General features: G+C 40.1%; 1 protein-coding gene across 1 annotated transcript; it reads right to left on the bottom strand.

Moving 5' to 3' along the window:
- Positions 1-1,436: 1,436 nt before the first annotated feature.
- LOC132760979 (pantetheinase-like) lies at positions 1,437-16,438 on the bottom strand. The gene is made up of 7 exons (XM_060753386.2): positions 16,168-16,438; positions 15,950-16,080; positions 7,896-8,088; positions 7,170-7,464; positions 5,365-5,738; positions 3,107-3,277; positions 1,437-2,663 (listed from the first exon to the last, which is right to left on the bottom strand). The coding sequence occupies exons 1-7, from the start codon at positions 16,378-16,380 to the stop codon at positions 2,544-2,546; spliced, it is 1,497 nt and encodes a 498-aa protein (XP_060609369.2). The 5' UTR covers positions 16,381-16,438; the 3' UTR covers positions 1,437-2,543.
- Between the last annotated feature and the right edge of the window lie 260 nt (positions 16,439-16,698).

The raw sequence follows: 16,698 nt of genomic DNA, 5'->3' as shown, positions 1-16,698 counted from the left end.
GGACTTTCAGAAAGCAAGGAAATTTATGTCACACGTGAAAAACATGCTTGTTTACTGCCACCTATTGGGGAACATTGTGAAAACTGATTTATTATTTAAAAGGTGCACATTCAGAATGGGCAAACTTTGAATTTCTTAATTCCTGCTTTACTCAACATTGCTATTATCTACTCAGTATCCATAGAACTGGTATCCAGCAACATATTTCAAATGATGAATTTTCTTCCCATCTTTTTAGTTTACACAAACTAAACTTTCACAACCATACATAGAAATTGGGAATATGATGGTGCAGTGCCTCTGAGAGTAAAGACAAAAGATCCACTGGACCACTCTAACAACCACCATATTAGACTATACAGAGAAGCCAATGAAATCCACAAGCATGTGGACAATTTCAACAGAAAGGAGAAAACATGAAAATTAACAAAATCTGGCTACCAGTATTTTAAAAAACTTTAAAATTGGGACATAAATAAAGAGTAACAATTAAAAAAAAACAGGGGAATTCCAGAACAGGAAACAATCAGGGCCTACTAACTCAAGGCAACCCAAGATAGATCCTGTGGGTTGTATTCAAATTGAATTTGTTTGGGAGTCAGAACAGGTACATTTTAAAAGTGTAACATGAAAAGACATTTCATATTCAGATAGTTAAAGTGGCCATATGAGGAGGTCGCTGCTGCCAAATTCAAGAACATTAAAACAAATGGAAAAGAGTTGCCAAATATTTGGGGGGGGGGGGGGTCATTGACTACTTGTCTTTGCAGATATCATGCATGCATGAAGGTTGTTCTGTGTTCTGTGTTCTTTCCACATCTTCCATCTTGTTCTTCTCTCATGTCAAGATTCCATCACAGGCCTAAAGAATTTCAAGGATGTTGTGATTCCAGAGTATGCAGGTTGACAATCCCAGGATTGTTTAGTAACTGATAATTCAACAATTCATTAAGACTCAGGTCGCTCTTACACTACCATATAGATAATCCACATCATCTGCTTTGAACTACACTGCCATATAATCAATTTCAAAGCTGATAATCAGGATTTTTATGGTAGTGTAAAAGGGACCTCAGTGTGTGATCAAGAACCAGGGAAAATCAGCACTCTAATTTCCATGGAAAGGCTCTATGAACAGAAGATACTCTGTTGTACTTTTTGGAGAGTGAACATTCAGCAATACATAATCAACTGTCTTCACCTGACACCCACATTCGCTGCCTAAACAATTAGCTGCCTCAGGAAGCCACTTCATCTAATGGAACATTCAGCTGTGATCTAAGCATTCTCTCCTTTGCTTATAGCACAAAGGGGTTTTTCCCCTTGCTCATAATTCCTCTTCTTCTTAAAATCTTCACATATTAGAGTACAATGTAGTGGCAATTTATGACTATATGGTGTCTTAAACCAGAGTTTATATGTTCAGATAAGCCAAGGAGAAGTTAAGCAAGATGTTTATTAAGGAAGGATGTCAAGTAAACAGTAAAAAAAAACCACTCAAGATGTTTTATTCATCAAAAGCATGTGAGTTCATTTAAAAAGAGCATTTACTAGGATTTTAGAACAAGTAGAATATTTCCAAAACTTAGGAACAAGTTCCCAGCATTTAGAAAAATCCCTTTGTGTACATCTGAAATGTTATCCCATGGGCAGGAGGGGAAGATGGAGGGGAAGGGGGGCAAGCAGAGGAAAGCTGAGGGAAAACGTCCTTAATTTCTGTATGCCGTCTTCTATCAGGAATCATGGGAACACTCAATTTTGTCTTTGCACACTGGTGAGATGGATTTACACACCCAGCCACTGGAAGTGATTGTGCATCATGGAAAGACCTCTAAGGGACTCTGTACACCAGTGTGAAAACACAGTCAGAAAACAGGGGGAAATTTAGTGTGGGATAAAGTTCCTAATCTCAGATCCACATAGCTGGAGAGCAAACATGGTCCTCAAACATGACAGAGAGCAGCTAAGGATCAGGAAGGTGAACTGGAGGAGGAAGGTGCACTGGAGGATCTAAGGAGGTCCACAAATACTTCCGAGGGTGGAATTTTTTTGAGATTGTAAGTTAAACTCTGAGTATCAAATCATTGGATAAGGGGGTTCTACTGCACATCAAATTTATCAAAAAAATTATTTTCCCCTAAGGTGACAGATTGTCTGAAGTGAATAAATTGGATTAGCATTAATCACAAAGTTTTCTCCATTCTAAAGATGAAGACTGAATTTGCCTAGAACAACTCCATTTATAAAGGAACATCTTTAATAAAATACAAAGCAAATATATTTCCTTCCTGAACATCCCTTATGTTTCGTTATGATCTATGCTTTAACAATTACACAGAAACACCAGACATTGTATTAATTCTGACAACTGCTCCTGATAACATCAGTCAAGTTTGCCCTGAAATTAGTATTTAGCCTTTGCTCTGCAAAAATCACCATCCTATCCCAAAGTTCAAGAAAAGTTCAAGAAAAGAGACATAACTGTATTGAATGGATAAATGAATTCTGGTTATTTGAAAAAGAAGCAAAATAACAAAAAAATCTCATGTTGAACTGTACAAAGGATGTGGGGAGTCCTTTTGATACCATCTTCCAAAAAGAGCCACACATAAGACTGGCTTTGATAGTTTTCTTTTACTAATGAGACGTCCATCGGTCAGTACCTGTAAGAAATTTGTTTTACAAATAAAAACATATTTGTATGTAATTTAGCATATTAATAAGGGCAAAATTAATTGCTCATATATTTGATTCAGCCATGTGAAATTAGCTGTTTTGTTCTTGTCTTCTGCAAAAGAGATCTAATAAGCTATTTTATTTGTTGCCATAACTACAGACCACCTGCTGCAATGCAACCTGAGCCCTGCCACATGCACAATGGAGGACCTTCTTGCAGCAACACCAGAGGCACTCCAAGTGGCCAGCTACTGGTCAAAGGACATTTAATCAGCTACCAAGCTTGCAAACTTTGTGTTTTGTTAGTCTGTTTGTTTTGTTAAAAAATGGAATGTAACTGTTTGGTCTTGTCCCTGACACGATAAATAAATAAAATTTTGTTTCTAAAAAATAAAACTGGATATCTGTGCTAATATTTGAAGCTACTTACCTGAAATTCTCCTGGAGCCAGTTGAGTCTCAGTGAGCAAGACTTCTGGGAAAACATAACTAGTGTTGAATGTGCCACTGAGAGAAAACGAGTCAAATCTTGTCTGAGCTGCATCTACTCGTTGCCCACATGATTTTACATCTGTGCTATTACACTTCAGAAGTGTACATATCTAGGGAAAGAGAGAGGAGGAAGATAATAATCATAGGTCTAAGTCAGTCATAGAAACAAGAAAATCATTTCATGTTCATAGAATGGGGGAAATGCATTTCTTGTATGTTGGTGGCACTCTGATTTGGAACAGTCCTAAACTAAGATTACATGGTTATTGACTGCTGGTGAACAATTTCATCTTGCTTTTCAGCCAGAAACCCTCCCAACAGGGTTTACATAAGTTGAATAAAAGCAAGACATTCATGCTAATAGCAGTATTATCTAAAACAGGGATTTTCCACTCACACCCCCTTTTGATCTGGATTTTTTTTTCATGAACCTATTCCACATGATAAATTTTTACATAACCCCAAGTATATAGGTATATGAAATAGGTATAAAAATCAAACTTCTACTGATAACAAATCAGCATTTGCATGGCTTGCTAAACAAGCTGTATTTCCTATTTATGAAGTACAGCTGAAGCATTTTCTTCAGAATCTACTGTGAACACAGATTCATGTAAATAAATATCTAAAACAGCCACAAGGTGAGATTCTGATTTCTTTTTTCAGGATGACAACAATGAACTAAGGATACCCCATTTAGGGTCAGGGCCCAGAATTTAAGAAGCAGTGATCTAAAAGATACAACACAATGTAAAAATAGACTGCAGAGACAAAAGGAAAGCAATCAAGGGTAGGCATTGGTTTTTAAGTTTACATAAATTTTCCCTTTTTTAATTCCTCCTCTTTTTTCCCCAAGCAGCTACAAAGAGTAAAAGAAAAACATTGTGTCTTATTTGTATATTTCTTTTCTGTTTGGGAAATGGAATGAGATTTTCAGCTTCAGAAATTTCTACAGTTAGATTTCATATCAGAACTTACAGGCTCTAAGATGTTTACAAAGATTGGAATGGCATACATTATACTATATATGTCTTATTGTATTATGTTGTAAGATGTTTACAAAGATTGGAATGGCATACATTATACTATATATGTCTTATTGTATTATTGTGTATGATATTCATTGAAATATATACTAGGTCCTCCTCTTTCATGGAGGTTAAGGTTAGAGAACTCTTGTGAAAGTGGGAAAAAATTAAATAACATGATTTTAAAAAAACATGAGAAAGCACCCCTCTAGATTCTCCAGAAGAACTCTATGGTCAACTGGAAGCTGAACATAGACTTGTGCTGGAGGACCTACAAATGCCTAGAGGGATGTTCTCTCTAGGAGTTTCTAAGTCTTCCAACATGACTCAATGGTCAACATTTAGTAGACATTGACCATAGAGCCATGTTGGAGAACCTAGACATTCCTAAAAGAACACAATAATAACATACATTAATAAACAAATGTGCAAAAGTTAAACTCACAAATGTGGAGAGCTGTTTGCATAAGCCAAATGATGTTGGGTTTTTTTATACAAAGAGAAGACAGTATCCTGTTTTTCAGGGAAGAACAGCAGATCCCAAAGCTAAAAATCAAGGAGGGGTGTGCCTAAATCTAACAGTGCTAGTTCTGCCCATGAGGCAGAAAATTCCCACACGCACCTCTCTCCAGCCCTGGCATAATGAAATGCTCAAAATAACTAATAATTTCTTGTCTTTCCATGATCTGCTGTCTGAGCTAGCTGACTCGTGATGCAAAAGCACAAATCCACTCCTTAGTTATTTTTCCACTGTGAAAGTATGAATTGTTTGTATCATGGTGACGGTTTTTGGAGTTCTTCTGAATCAGATCAAATCTTAGATGCATTATTGCAAAAGCTAATGTGTAATCATTAACAGTACTTTTTAAAGAAATGTCTTATTACTTGTTAATCAAAATTGATGAATGATGTTTCTTGTTAGTAACTTTTTTAACCATTAAAATCTATAACCTGGATTCAATGACCACAACCCCCCTTCCCAAATGATGAGGGGAAAGCAATTTGAGATAACAAGCAACTGTTACACATTTCTCCAAAAGCCTAATGCCCAAAGTAACATATTTTCCCAAAGTAACATAATTTCACCATTGTTACTCAAACTAGAAAACATCATTGTTGTATTATTTTCAAGTTTCCTAGACAAATGATGTTCCATAGAACTCCTTTACCTGCAAATAATATTCTCCTTCAATCACATGAAGTCCATCAAAAGCCCCCAGTGCATAAATTTCATCCTGTTGTTTTTCAGACATCTTGTAGCTCAAGTGGCAGCAAAGGCCATTATGGCACACGGTATAGTTTCCTGCTTCTTGGGATAGCTCTGTGAAAGTGAAATTATCAAAATAGATGCTTGCATTGAACACCTGGCTCTTTGGAGTGAAGTGCTTGATGCTTGAAGCATATAAACTCCAATTAACAGGAGGAGGATATGCGGAGGAAAGGCGCGGATGGACATCAAGTTCAGCAATCACAAGTTTGCCACTCTTTGTTTCCATATTGAAATGATATGCTTTGGGACCATCAGGTGCAAAGATACCACTCCCTGTGGGCGACAAAAGAGATTAAGAAGAGACCAGGTTTTGTTACTCAGTTTTAAAGATTGCAATGATGAGATTTACTGTCCAACTCGTCTGGAGAGCCACTAATCCCCCACTTCTGCCCTGAGTTCGGACAAGTTACTGCCATGGCAATGTTGACTGTTGTATTCTATTATCTCTAATCCAAAAAGTAATTGTTAAATTCAAAATGTATAATTATAGTGTTACATGGCAATTTTAATTGACATGGTTCCATCCTATCGAGTTGCAGTTTTGGGAGGAACATTTAAAATGATCACCAAGCTACAAAGCCTGGGACTCCATAGAAATGAGAGAATTATATTCATGTGGTTTGGATAAAGCCCTAATTGGCACTAAAAAATTAAAATGCTAACCACCAATTAACTCCCTCCCCCCATTATTCTGAACCAAAGAAGGAGATAGAGAGTAGTATGTCAGAAGAAGGATGAATGAAATAACAATGGAGCAATTCATCCAGACTACTCACAATAAGTGTGATTTACCAGGGAAGGAAGAGGCCACCACAGAAAGAAGCATAAGAATGCATCTACACAGTAGAAATAATGCTGTTTGGCGCCATTCCACACTGTGAAATCTTGGGTGCTGTTGTTTCACAAGGTCTTGAGTCTTCCCTGCCAACTGTGGCTGGTGTTTCACCAAACTACAACTCCCATGATTCCATAACATTGGCCATGGCAGCAAACTGGTGTTAAAATGCATTAATTGAATAACAGCTTGAGATGGCATTAACAGCACTGTCCTTATGAGGACCTCTTCTTTTAGCCCCATTTTGCCCCTTTGTGTTGCAGTAAGGATGGGGCCTGCCGTGTGCCATCACATGATACATGGCAGGCCCTGCCCACATTCCTCCCAAAGTAGAGGGAAAGTGCCAAAAAGTGCTTCCTCCATCACTAGAGGGAGGAGAGTGTATTTTGGGTTGCTCCAACAAAGCTACCTGCACTTTCCTCCCCTTTTCTCCATACGATGGAGAAAAGGGCAGTGGGGCAACATGTGTTGTCGCACATTGTTGCCCTTTCTCCCATCTGATGGGGACATGGTGTCAACATACACTCTCCTATCCCCATTGTATCATGGGGGAAGGAGGGGGTGGATGGGGCGCCACAAGACACTCTGCGTACTTTCCCTTTCGCCAGCAAAAGGGAAGGTAACAGCTACATTAAATATGAAATGCAACAGCTTGTGTATTTTGTTTTATTCTTTATCTTACCCTAAAAAGGACAGGAAGTTTATTGTTCTTGTTAAGTTATCATCATTTTTTTGTTCTTCCCAAGTAGTTCCCAGGATTTTCTGTTAAATGGGGACAAACTTTTGACATGAAATCTATGAGATAAATGTTTTCCCCATCTCTACATGCCTTCTAGCCTTGCTGCACAGTAAATTGAGATTCCAGTTACCAGTAATATCGAACTTGGGCTTGTGAATATTAGCTGCCAGGAGGTTGATGCGCATTCCCATAGCCCAGGCAGAGTAGTATTGAACAGCAGACAAAAGTGGCAGAGTGTTCATCCAAGCAGTCGGGAAGAGGACAGTGTCCACCTTGTACTTTTCAACAAGTGATACAGCAGGTTCACGAAAATTTAGCATGTCAGCACAAGTGAAAACACCAAACTTCCCAAAGGGCGTGTTGAAGTTTACAAACTGTGGATCCTTGGCATAGTTATAGTAGACTTCAGATGCAAAAAGGTTGTACTGTTAATAAGATAAAGAGGGGAGAGACAATGGAAGAAAATTATACAACAAAAGACAGGATAAAGAGTTTTTAATGTTATATGTCATCTATGCTATTTTCACCTTTTATACTGTTATTCTTTACAAAACATGAAAGAAAAGGTTCATTTACAGATAAACTAGTGAAAACAAATACAATGTCTAAGTAACATTTGATATTTATATATCTTTTAAGTGCTGTATCCTCCCAACAACAGTCAAAACCCACTAGGGAATGGAATACAAGAGTGGGAATCATATGATCCAGCAGGTCCTGTTGGACTGCAGTTCCCAGGTTGTCTGTTCTTTCCCATTAACAACTTTTTCCATCTTTGCCACATTTGGGTGCTACCTGGTCACACATCTCCCCATCTTCACTTATGAAATATTAGAAAGTTTGATATAATGGATACCTTGTGGTAACGTGCCACAAATTTTCCTTCTGAATCATATACCACATTTGTGTTGTATTGATAGCGGCCATCACTGGGGCACTGTGGGTCACTGGAATTACACGATTTCTTGTCCCCCATGTTAGCAACCACATAAATGGAGTAGTTTCTTGCCATACAGCTGAGTCTCTCCTGCACTTGAGTTGAGCCAAACCTAATATTATGAAGATTTGAATAACAAAAACAAATAAATGAAAATGAGGAGAAACAAAGGAATTCAGAATTTGGCAGGTTAAGGAAGAATACATATTTATTAGTCTGATAAAGGGTGGAAACAGGAAGAAAAGAAATGAAAGACCAGAAAGATGGAAATGCTGGTTGATTTGGCAACACTGAAATATAATTTCAAATGATGGCAATTTTATGAATGGCAAAAAAAATCTTGAGTTAACCAGAGGAAACCTTACAAAAACAATGATTTTTTTTAAAAAAAACAGCCTGTTTATGAGCTGTTTCACACTGTGGTCCAATGTGACATTTACTTTGTGTAAGGAATGGGCAATCTCTGACCAATAGACTGAATTCAACAGCACACAGGGGGGCCCCAGTAACCCCACAGAGTTTCCTTGTAAATTCATCAGTGATGTCCCCTCTCCTAATACTAAGCATTTTTATATGGGTTTCCAACAGAAAGCCCCTGGTGGCGCAGCAGGTTAAACTGCTGAGCTGCTGAACTGGCTGACCAAAAGGTTGGCGGTTCGAATCCAGGGAGCGGGTTGAGCTCCGGCTGTTAGGCCCAGCTTCCGCCAACCTAACAGTTTGAAAACATGCAAATGTGAGTAGATCAATAGGTGGGAAGGTAACAGCACTCCATGAAGTCATGCTGGTTACATGTCCTTGGAAGTGTCTACAGACAATGCTGGCTCTTCAGCTTAGAAATGGAGATGAGCACCAACCCTCAGACATGACGAGACCTAATGTCAGGGGAGACCTTTACCTTTACCTATCCACCAAACAACAAGCCCAGCACAATTCAATCATGGCACTAAAAGGGCAACACAGTGCTATAACTATGTAGTCTGAAAGGGCTGTAAATTGATACCTGTGCAAGGATATCATTTTTTTGAAGTTGGTCACTTGTCTGTTCAGTTTTCTTAGCCTACCTGTTCTAGCTAAGAAAGCAAATATGTTTTTCAAATGGGTTGGCTTGGTCAAGTTGTGGTGACAGGAATGTTCAGTTGCTGAGGGAACCATGCGGAATACATGAAGAAATGAACAATTATCTACAGTATAAACCCTATTGTCTGCACCAATAAAAGGATTACAATGAGAATTAATGATCTGAGGGATGGAGGAGCGGAAATCTAGCTACTCATTCTGACTAAGAATTCTAATGCAAACATTTGCATAACTTCTGCAAAAACAAACCATGCCAGCTGTTATTTTAAAGGGACCTTTAGCAAAGCTAACAAAGGAATGGGCAAAGTGTAAACTGCAGACTGCATGTACCCCCGTGGTCAATTCTGAAGCAATATTACAAGATCAATGCAGCCCTCTAGCTTCCCAAAGTTGCCCATCTCTGATTTAATATCTGCTTTCTAAAACTTAGATTTGTTTTACCTTGGCCTTTCAGCAGATTATACTAAAACTTTGGACTCATTGTCTCCACAAAGCACTAGGCAATGGTCTGTCCTCCAGATGTAGCTGGACTGCAACACCTATATCTCTTAGCCAGCATGCACAGTGATGATTAAAGCTGGGAGCTACAATTGAACATCATCTGGAGGGCTGCACTTTTTGTTGTTTTTGTTGTATGCCTTCAAACCATTTCTGACTTATAGTGACCCCATTCACAGGGTTTTCGTGGCAACCTTTGTTCAGAAAGGGTTTGCCTTTTGTCTTCTTCAGAGGCCAAGATCACCCAGTGGGTTTCCATGGCTGAATGGGGATTCAAATCTAGGTCTTGGGAGTCACAGCCCAATATTCAAACTACTACACTATGAAGGCACGTTTTCTACACCTGTCACAAAAGAAGCTTTGACAACCACATTCCTACTTGAGTTTAGATGATCCATGGTGATCATCCTCCCGTTGATGGTTCTATGCTTATTTGCAATCTTTATCATATACCCTAATGTTCCAGTTCCATTTTATGTTGCCACAATGGGGAATGGTCTCCACTATTTTCTTCATTATCTCATACTATCATGGAGCTTACAACAAGGGAAGCAAATTGGGGATGAGCAGGGAGTGAGTCCTTGGGTCCTTCCACACAGCCTTATAGCCCAGAGTATCAAGGTAGAAAATCCCACATTATCTAAGTGTGGACTCAGATAACCTAGTTCAAAGCAGATATTGTGAGATTTTGTGTCTTGATCTTCTAGGATATAGGGCTGTGTGGAAGGGCCCCTTGATGATTAGGCTGCTGGTGAGATGAGAGAGAATTTACTCATTACTCCTGAGAGCCCTTCCACACAGCCCTATATCCCAGAATATCAAGGCACAAAATCCCACATTATCTGAGTGTGGACTCAAATAACCCAGTTCAAAGCTGATATTGTGAGATTTTCTGCCTTGATATTATGGGACATAGTGCTGTGTGGAAGGGCCCGAAATGATCAGATAAAACTGGATCACCAAGACTTTTATGTAGTTGGATTTTGTAGGGCTGGGTCTACACTGAAGAATTAGTGCAGTTTACAACAGCTTACATCCTGGGAATTGTAGTCTGCTTTGACAGAGAATGCTAAAGACCATGTAAAACTACAGCTCCTATGATTCCATAACATTGAGCCATGGCAGTTAAAGTGGTGCCAAACTGTATTAAATCCAGAATGTTAATTTCATTTTTGAATAGAAATGTGCCAATTGATGAAGCGCTTAGACGATTAAGACATGAACTGTTATTGATCTCTCCTAGGAATGAAAAAGGCCGCCTGCAATCCTTGCTACACACAGTTACTGCCACCTATGGGGGAAATTGAGGGAAATTGTTTTATTATTTGTTACAAGGTACACATTTCAGAATGCTCAAACTTTGAAGATTTCTTCATATCTGCTTTACTCAATATTGCTATTACAGAAAATCTACATATGTTTCTACACATATTTACATTGACACAAATATCAATATTCATTGTTAAGTGTTACCAGATGCCTTCTGATAACATTCATTGTAACTTTTATTTGTTAGTAATGAGGGCCAGTGTGGCATAGTGGTTTGTGTGTTGAATTATGATACTGGAAAATAAGGATATGGATCCCGTCTGAAAAACATCCAAATAAAATGCAAGAAAAAAATCACAGAATGTTTATTTTGTAACATAAACAGCATTCTGCATTTTTCTTATTTAATTAAAATAATTTAATTAAATGGAATTTAATTAAATTATGTAACAATTATGGAACAATGCTTCTGGTGCCCTATGCACTAAAGTGGAACTATGCACTTTATATGTTTCAATCTACTGTTTTAATGGAGGAGGTATGTTATTGTTTTTACTGTCAATTTTACTGGTATTGAATTCTACTGGAGTTGTAAGCTGCTTTGAGTCCCCTGAGAGGGAGAAAAGCAGGGTATAAATGAAGCAAATAAATAAATAAAAATACCAGTGTACAGGTTGAGCAGCACTTATCTAGAACTCCCAAAACCCAAATTAAGTTTTAACCAAAAATTCAAAACTGTCCACATAGGTGACTGAGACATTAATATGTTTGCTTTCGGCTGGCTCAATGTACACAAATTTTCAGGCTTAAAATTATTAAAATATAAAAAATATTCCTGATTAGAGTACCTTTAGCTATGTATATAAGGTACATACCCATATTTTCAGGCCATGCACTTATAGTGTATTGAGTGAATTGTGTGTTTATACTTGGGTCACATCTCCAAGATAACACTTTATGTACATACAGTATGGTATTCAGGGGCGGCCCGTCCATTACTCGAAGTAAGCGGTGGCGGAATACTTTTTTTTGCCAGGGGGCGCTGTTCTGTCCTTAGGCCACGCCTCCTCCTGCAGGCCCCATGCGCCCTCCACAGCCTTCTAATGGAGAAGCGCAGGCCCCGCCCACTAGGCGAGAGGGAAGTCCTCCCTCCCTCCACGTGCTGCCAGGAGGGAGGGAGGCAGCCAGCCATCCAGGCTCTTTCTTTCGCTTTCCGTTTCCTTCCCTGCAGCTGAGCCTGGACCCCTCTCAGGGCAGCAAGGAGGCCTGGTCAAAAGGTACTGCAAATGTCATCTTTTGTACATGCCTCCCCCAAACCCCTCTAGTATTTGGTAATGGAAGCCCTATATGCCAAGCTTGGTTCAATTCTATTGTTGGTGGAGCTCAGAATGTTCTTTGGTGCTTGGTAAACTGCAATTCCCAAATGTCAGGGTCTATTTTTCCCAACCCCCTCTCCAGTATTTTCTGTTAGTCATGGAAGTCCTGTATGCCAAGTTTGGTTCAGTTCTATTATTGGTGGAGTTCAGAATGCTCTTTGGTGCTTGGTGAAGCATTCTCACCTGATGTTTCACCCACATCTATGGCAGGCATCCTCAAGAGGCTGTGAGGTCTGTTTGTAACTAGGCAAGTGGGGTTTGTATATCTGTGGAATGTCCAGGGTGGGAAAAAGAACTCATGTCTGCTTGAGGTAAGTGTGAATGTTGCAATTGGTCATCTTGATGAGTATTTAATGGCCTTGCAGCTTCGAAGCCGAGCTAGTTGCTGCCCAGGAATCCTTTGTTGGGAGCGGTTAACTGGCCCTGATTGCTTCATGTCAGGAATTCCCCCCCCCCTTTTTTTAGTGTTGCTCTTTATTTATTGTTCTGATTTTAGAGGGTTATTTTAGAGGGTACTGGTAGCCAGATTTTGTTCCTCTGAGGTTGCCTGCCATAGATGTGGGGAAAATGTCAGGAGAGAATGCTTCTGGAACATGGCCATACAGCCCAGAAAACTCACAGCAACTCAGTGATTCTGGCCATGAAAGCCTTCCACAACACATTATTATGTTTATTTATACCCTGCTTTTTCTCTCCCCAAGAAGACTCAAATTGGCTTAGATTAAAAACATTTCAGTACAGTTTAAAATCCACAAATATGCAAACATTAAAATGTAATTAAATATCATTGGTATTTTAAAAATTCAGTTAAAATCCATAAAAAACATATCCAAAACTAAAAACTGCAGCAGACCCTGACTTGATCTTTAAAACCTTTTAAAGCCTGCATTAGATTACCAAATGTAATGTCCCTTTATACACACTGCTTTATATTAATTTCCCCAGTATTCCTTTATCTGATTTGTCATCAACACACTTAATGGACTGCAAAAATATGATCCTGTGTAATTAAGACATGACACAAAGGCAAAGGGATGCCAGTGTGGGAAGGGATGAAGGGCCTGTCCAGACAGGCCCTATATCCCAGGATGTGATTGCAGGTTTTCTGTTTATCCTGGATTATCTGGCAGAGTGGACTCATATGATCCAGTTTAAAGCTGAAAACCTGGGATTTATTTATTTATTTGTCATGTCAGAACAACCAGTCAAATTATGTTACATTTCTAACAGAACAAAGCAAAACAAGCAGATTACAAAATTTGTGAGTATGGTAGTTGATTAAATGTCCTTTGATCAGTATCTGGCCACTTGGAGTGCTTCTGGTGTTGCCGCAAGAAGGTCCTCCCTTGTGCATGTGGCAGGGTTCAGGGTTCATTGCAGCAGGTGGTCAGTGGTTTGCTCCTCTCCACACTCGCACGTCGAGGATTCCACTTCATGGCCCCATTTCTGAAGGTTGGCTCTGCATCTCGTGGTGTCCGAGCGCAGTCTGTTCAGCGCCTTCCAAGTCGCCCAGTCCTCTGTGTGCCCAGGGGGGAGTCTCTCATCTGGTATCAGCCATGGGCTGAGGTGCTGGGTTTGAGGCTGCCACTTTTGGACTCTCGCTTGCTGAGGTGTTCCAGCGAGTGTCTCTGTAGATCTTAGAAAACTATTTCTAGATTTAAGTCGTTGACGTGCTGGCTGATACCCAAACAAGGGATGAACTGGAGATGTCTCTGCCTTGGTCCTTTCACTATTGGCCGCCACTTCCCGGCGGATGTCAGGTGGCGCAATACCGGCTAGGCAGTATAATTTTTCCAGTGGTGTAGGGCGTAAACACCCTGTGATGCGGCATAGGGCCTGTCTGGAAGGGCTCCATGGCTTCACATGCCACCTGTTTCTCCAAGGCCAAAGCAGTGGCAGTTGGATGGAAGGAGGGCTCTTCATCTGCTTCTGGGTCAAGCACATGCAAGAGCAAACTTCAGCCCTCCAGGTGTTTCGGACTTCAACTCCCACAATACCTAACAGCCGGTCTAGCAGTTTGTAATGTAATACAGGTTGAGTATCCCTGATCCAAAGTGCTTTGAACTAGAAGTGTGTAAATCACTTTGAGTCCTCCTGAGGGTGAGAAAAGCGGTATACAAATACTGTAAATAAATAAATAAAATGTTTGGGATCATGGGATAGCTGTTTACATACACAATGACACATTTCAAAGATAGCACCCAAGATGAAACACAAAAGAGGCATGCACGAGGCCTCTTTTCCCACGTGCCCGCCAATGCCGCTGCGCATCCCTCTCTCGGCATTAGGAAATGTGCGCCCTGCGTCGCCCTCCTTCTCCATGCACTTCCTAACGCTGGGAGAAGAATGCACACTGGCGTTGTTGTCTCCCTTGGCCTGCAAGGAGGAGGAGGAGAGGAGGACAACGTGCGCACTTGTGAGGGAAGGATGGAGGGAGAGCGTGCTCCCTGCATGAGGGCTCTTTTTCCGTGCGCCTGGTAATGCCGGCGCGTGTCCCTCTCCCGGAGTTGCAAAGCGTGTGGGGGAAGAGAATGCAAAGCGCATACCCAGGAGCCGATGGAGCACAGGGCTTCTTCTCCTGTGTGAAGAGGGGCAGTATTGCAAGTGCCTCTCCAGGCAGCTGTGCCATCACCCCTCTCAGGGCGGCAAGGAGGTTTCTTCATGAACGGAAGTGACTGAAGGTACTGCAAATCTAAATTATTGTACATGTTTCCCCAAAACCCCTCCAGTATCAGAGTCTATTTTCCCCAAATCCCTTCAGTATTTTGTGTTGGAACTACATCAACACTGACAAAGAAACAACAAGAAATACTATTTACCCACAAGCATTAAGAAATTACATATATTAGAAACCAACTTTCTTATTACTTTCTTTTCAAGATCACTAGACTGGATCACAGCAACGCGTGGCAGGGGATGGCTAGTGTGTGTGTGTGTGTGTATGTATGGCTGGCATGGGCCAACTTCAGCCCTCCATGTGTTTTGGACTTCAATTCCCACAATTCCAAACAGCCAGTAGGAAGTCCTAAATACCTGGAGGGCCAAAATTTGCCCATGCCCCCATAGATAGATAGATAGATAGATAGATAGATAGATAGATAGATAGATAGTGATTGGTTTTGGGGGAGGGGGGGGGCGCCAAAATACTGTTTGCTTACCATTGAAAATTACCTAGGGCCGCCTCTGATGGTATTCCAAAGTCCAATAAAATAAAACAAATTCAAAAGCCAAAGCATTTTTGGACCCAATTCTTACATATAATGAATACCCAACCTGTATTCACAGGATAAACAATAGCAGCAGCAGAAGCAACCACTATGAATTCAAAGAAGGAGCAAACACAATGCATCAACAATGATTATTACATGGAGGAATCTAGCTGCCTTGGATCCTAAAGTGAAAGAAAGGCAGGTCATAAATTCAGTTCAATAAATAAATAAATAAATAAATAAACATCCCCACTCTGTTCTTCCATTGGAAAGAAAATGGAATTACTACACCCTGTGTGGTTCCAGCTGAAGCTATTTTAATACAACTATCCTGTATCACCCAAGGCATTTTAACTACCTTGTGTTTCCCCATTACTTTCAATATTTTCCACGTTCCACAAAAAATATTTTAGTGAAAATGATTGAAGCAGCTGGACAACCCAAAGGAAATGTTAGATAAGGAGCAGCACAGCCAACATTACATAATTCTGGGGAGGAGCCCATTTATGTTTTGCCTTGATGAAGATAGGAAGAGGAACAATACCTTCCAGGCTCAATGCATGGATTCCAGTTGACTTGAGGATCTGGTATATCCTCAAGATAAGGATAAATTGAATCTCTTGTGAAGACCCAGCCAAAGATTCCATCTTCAGGTGTCACAATGATGTGAGCTCCCTAGAAAAGGATATCTTTTAACATACATGCAATCCTAGGGGAAATACTATTGTTTGAAAGCCATCATGCAAAGTGATGGGGCAGTACCTGCTCAGCAGCTGTTTTGATGGCTCCTTCTAAGATATCTAGATTTTTGTTCATTAGCTTCAAGGCATCTTCTCGAGAGACAAGTGCTGGCGTAGCTCCTGGGAGTATAACAGCATGCTCATAGACAGCAGCAATGTAGGTATCTAGGGCTGAGGTCTGAAGTATAATACCAGTCAGCAAGAGAGTACAAGCAGCAAGTTGGAAGGCAATCATGCTTACCAAGTGAGTCTCTTACTTGTAATGAGGAAAACCAGGAAGTTGCTGAGATTGATACTGAGTAATAAGTTGTTTTGGGAAATCCTATTTCATAACAAGTCCAAGGTATGAGAACACAGCATTGTGAAACAATCAAATGATTGCCACATAGAGGAAACCAGACACTTTATACTTTGCTTTCTATTCAGTAAATACTGTATACTCTTTGTACTCAGTTACATTAGGATTGCACATGGGTAGGCAGGCAGGCATATTCTTTGTAAAGTACTGTTTGTTAACCTAAAAGGAAATATAACAAACTTACGAATAAGGCAT

Source organism: Anolis sagrei, chromosome 1, assembly GCF_037176765.1.
Source record: "Anolis sagrei isolate rAnoSag1 chromosome 1, rAnoSag1.mat, whole genome shotgun sequence".
NCBI lineage: Eukaryota > Metazoa > Chordata > Lepidosauria > Squamata > Dactyloidae > Anolis > Anolis sagrei.
The sequence above is the reverse complement of the archived record's forward strand: the minus strand, read 5'-3'. Positions and strand labels throughout refer to the sequence as shown.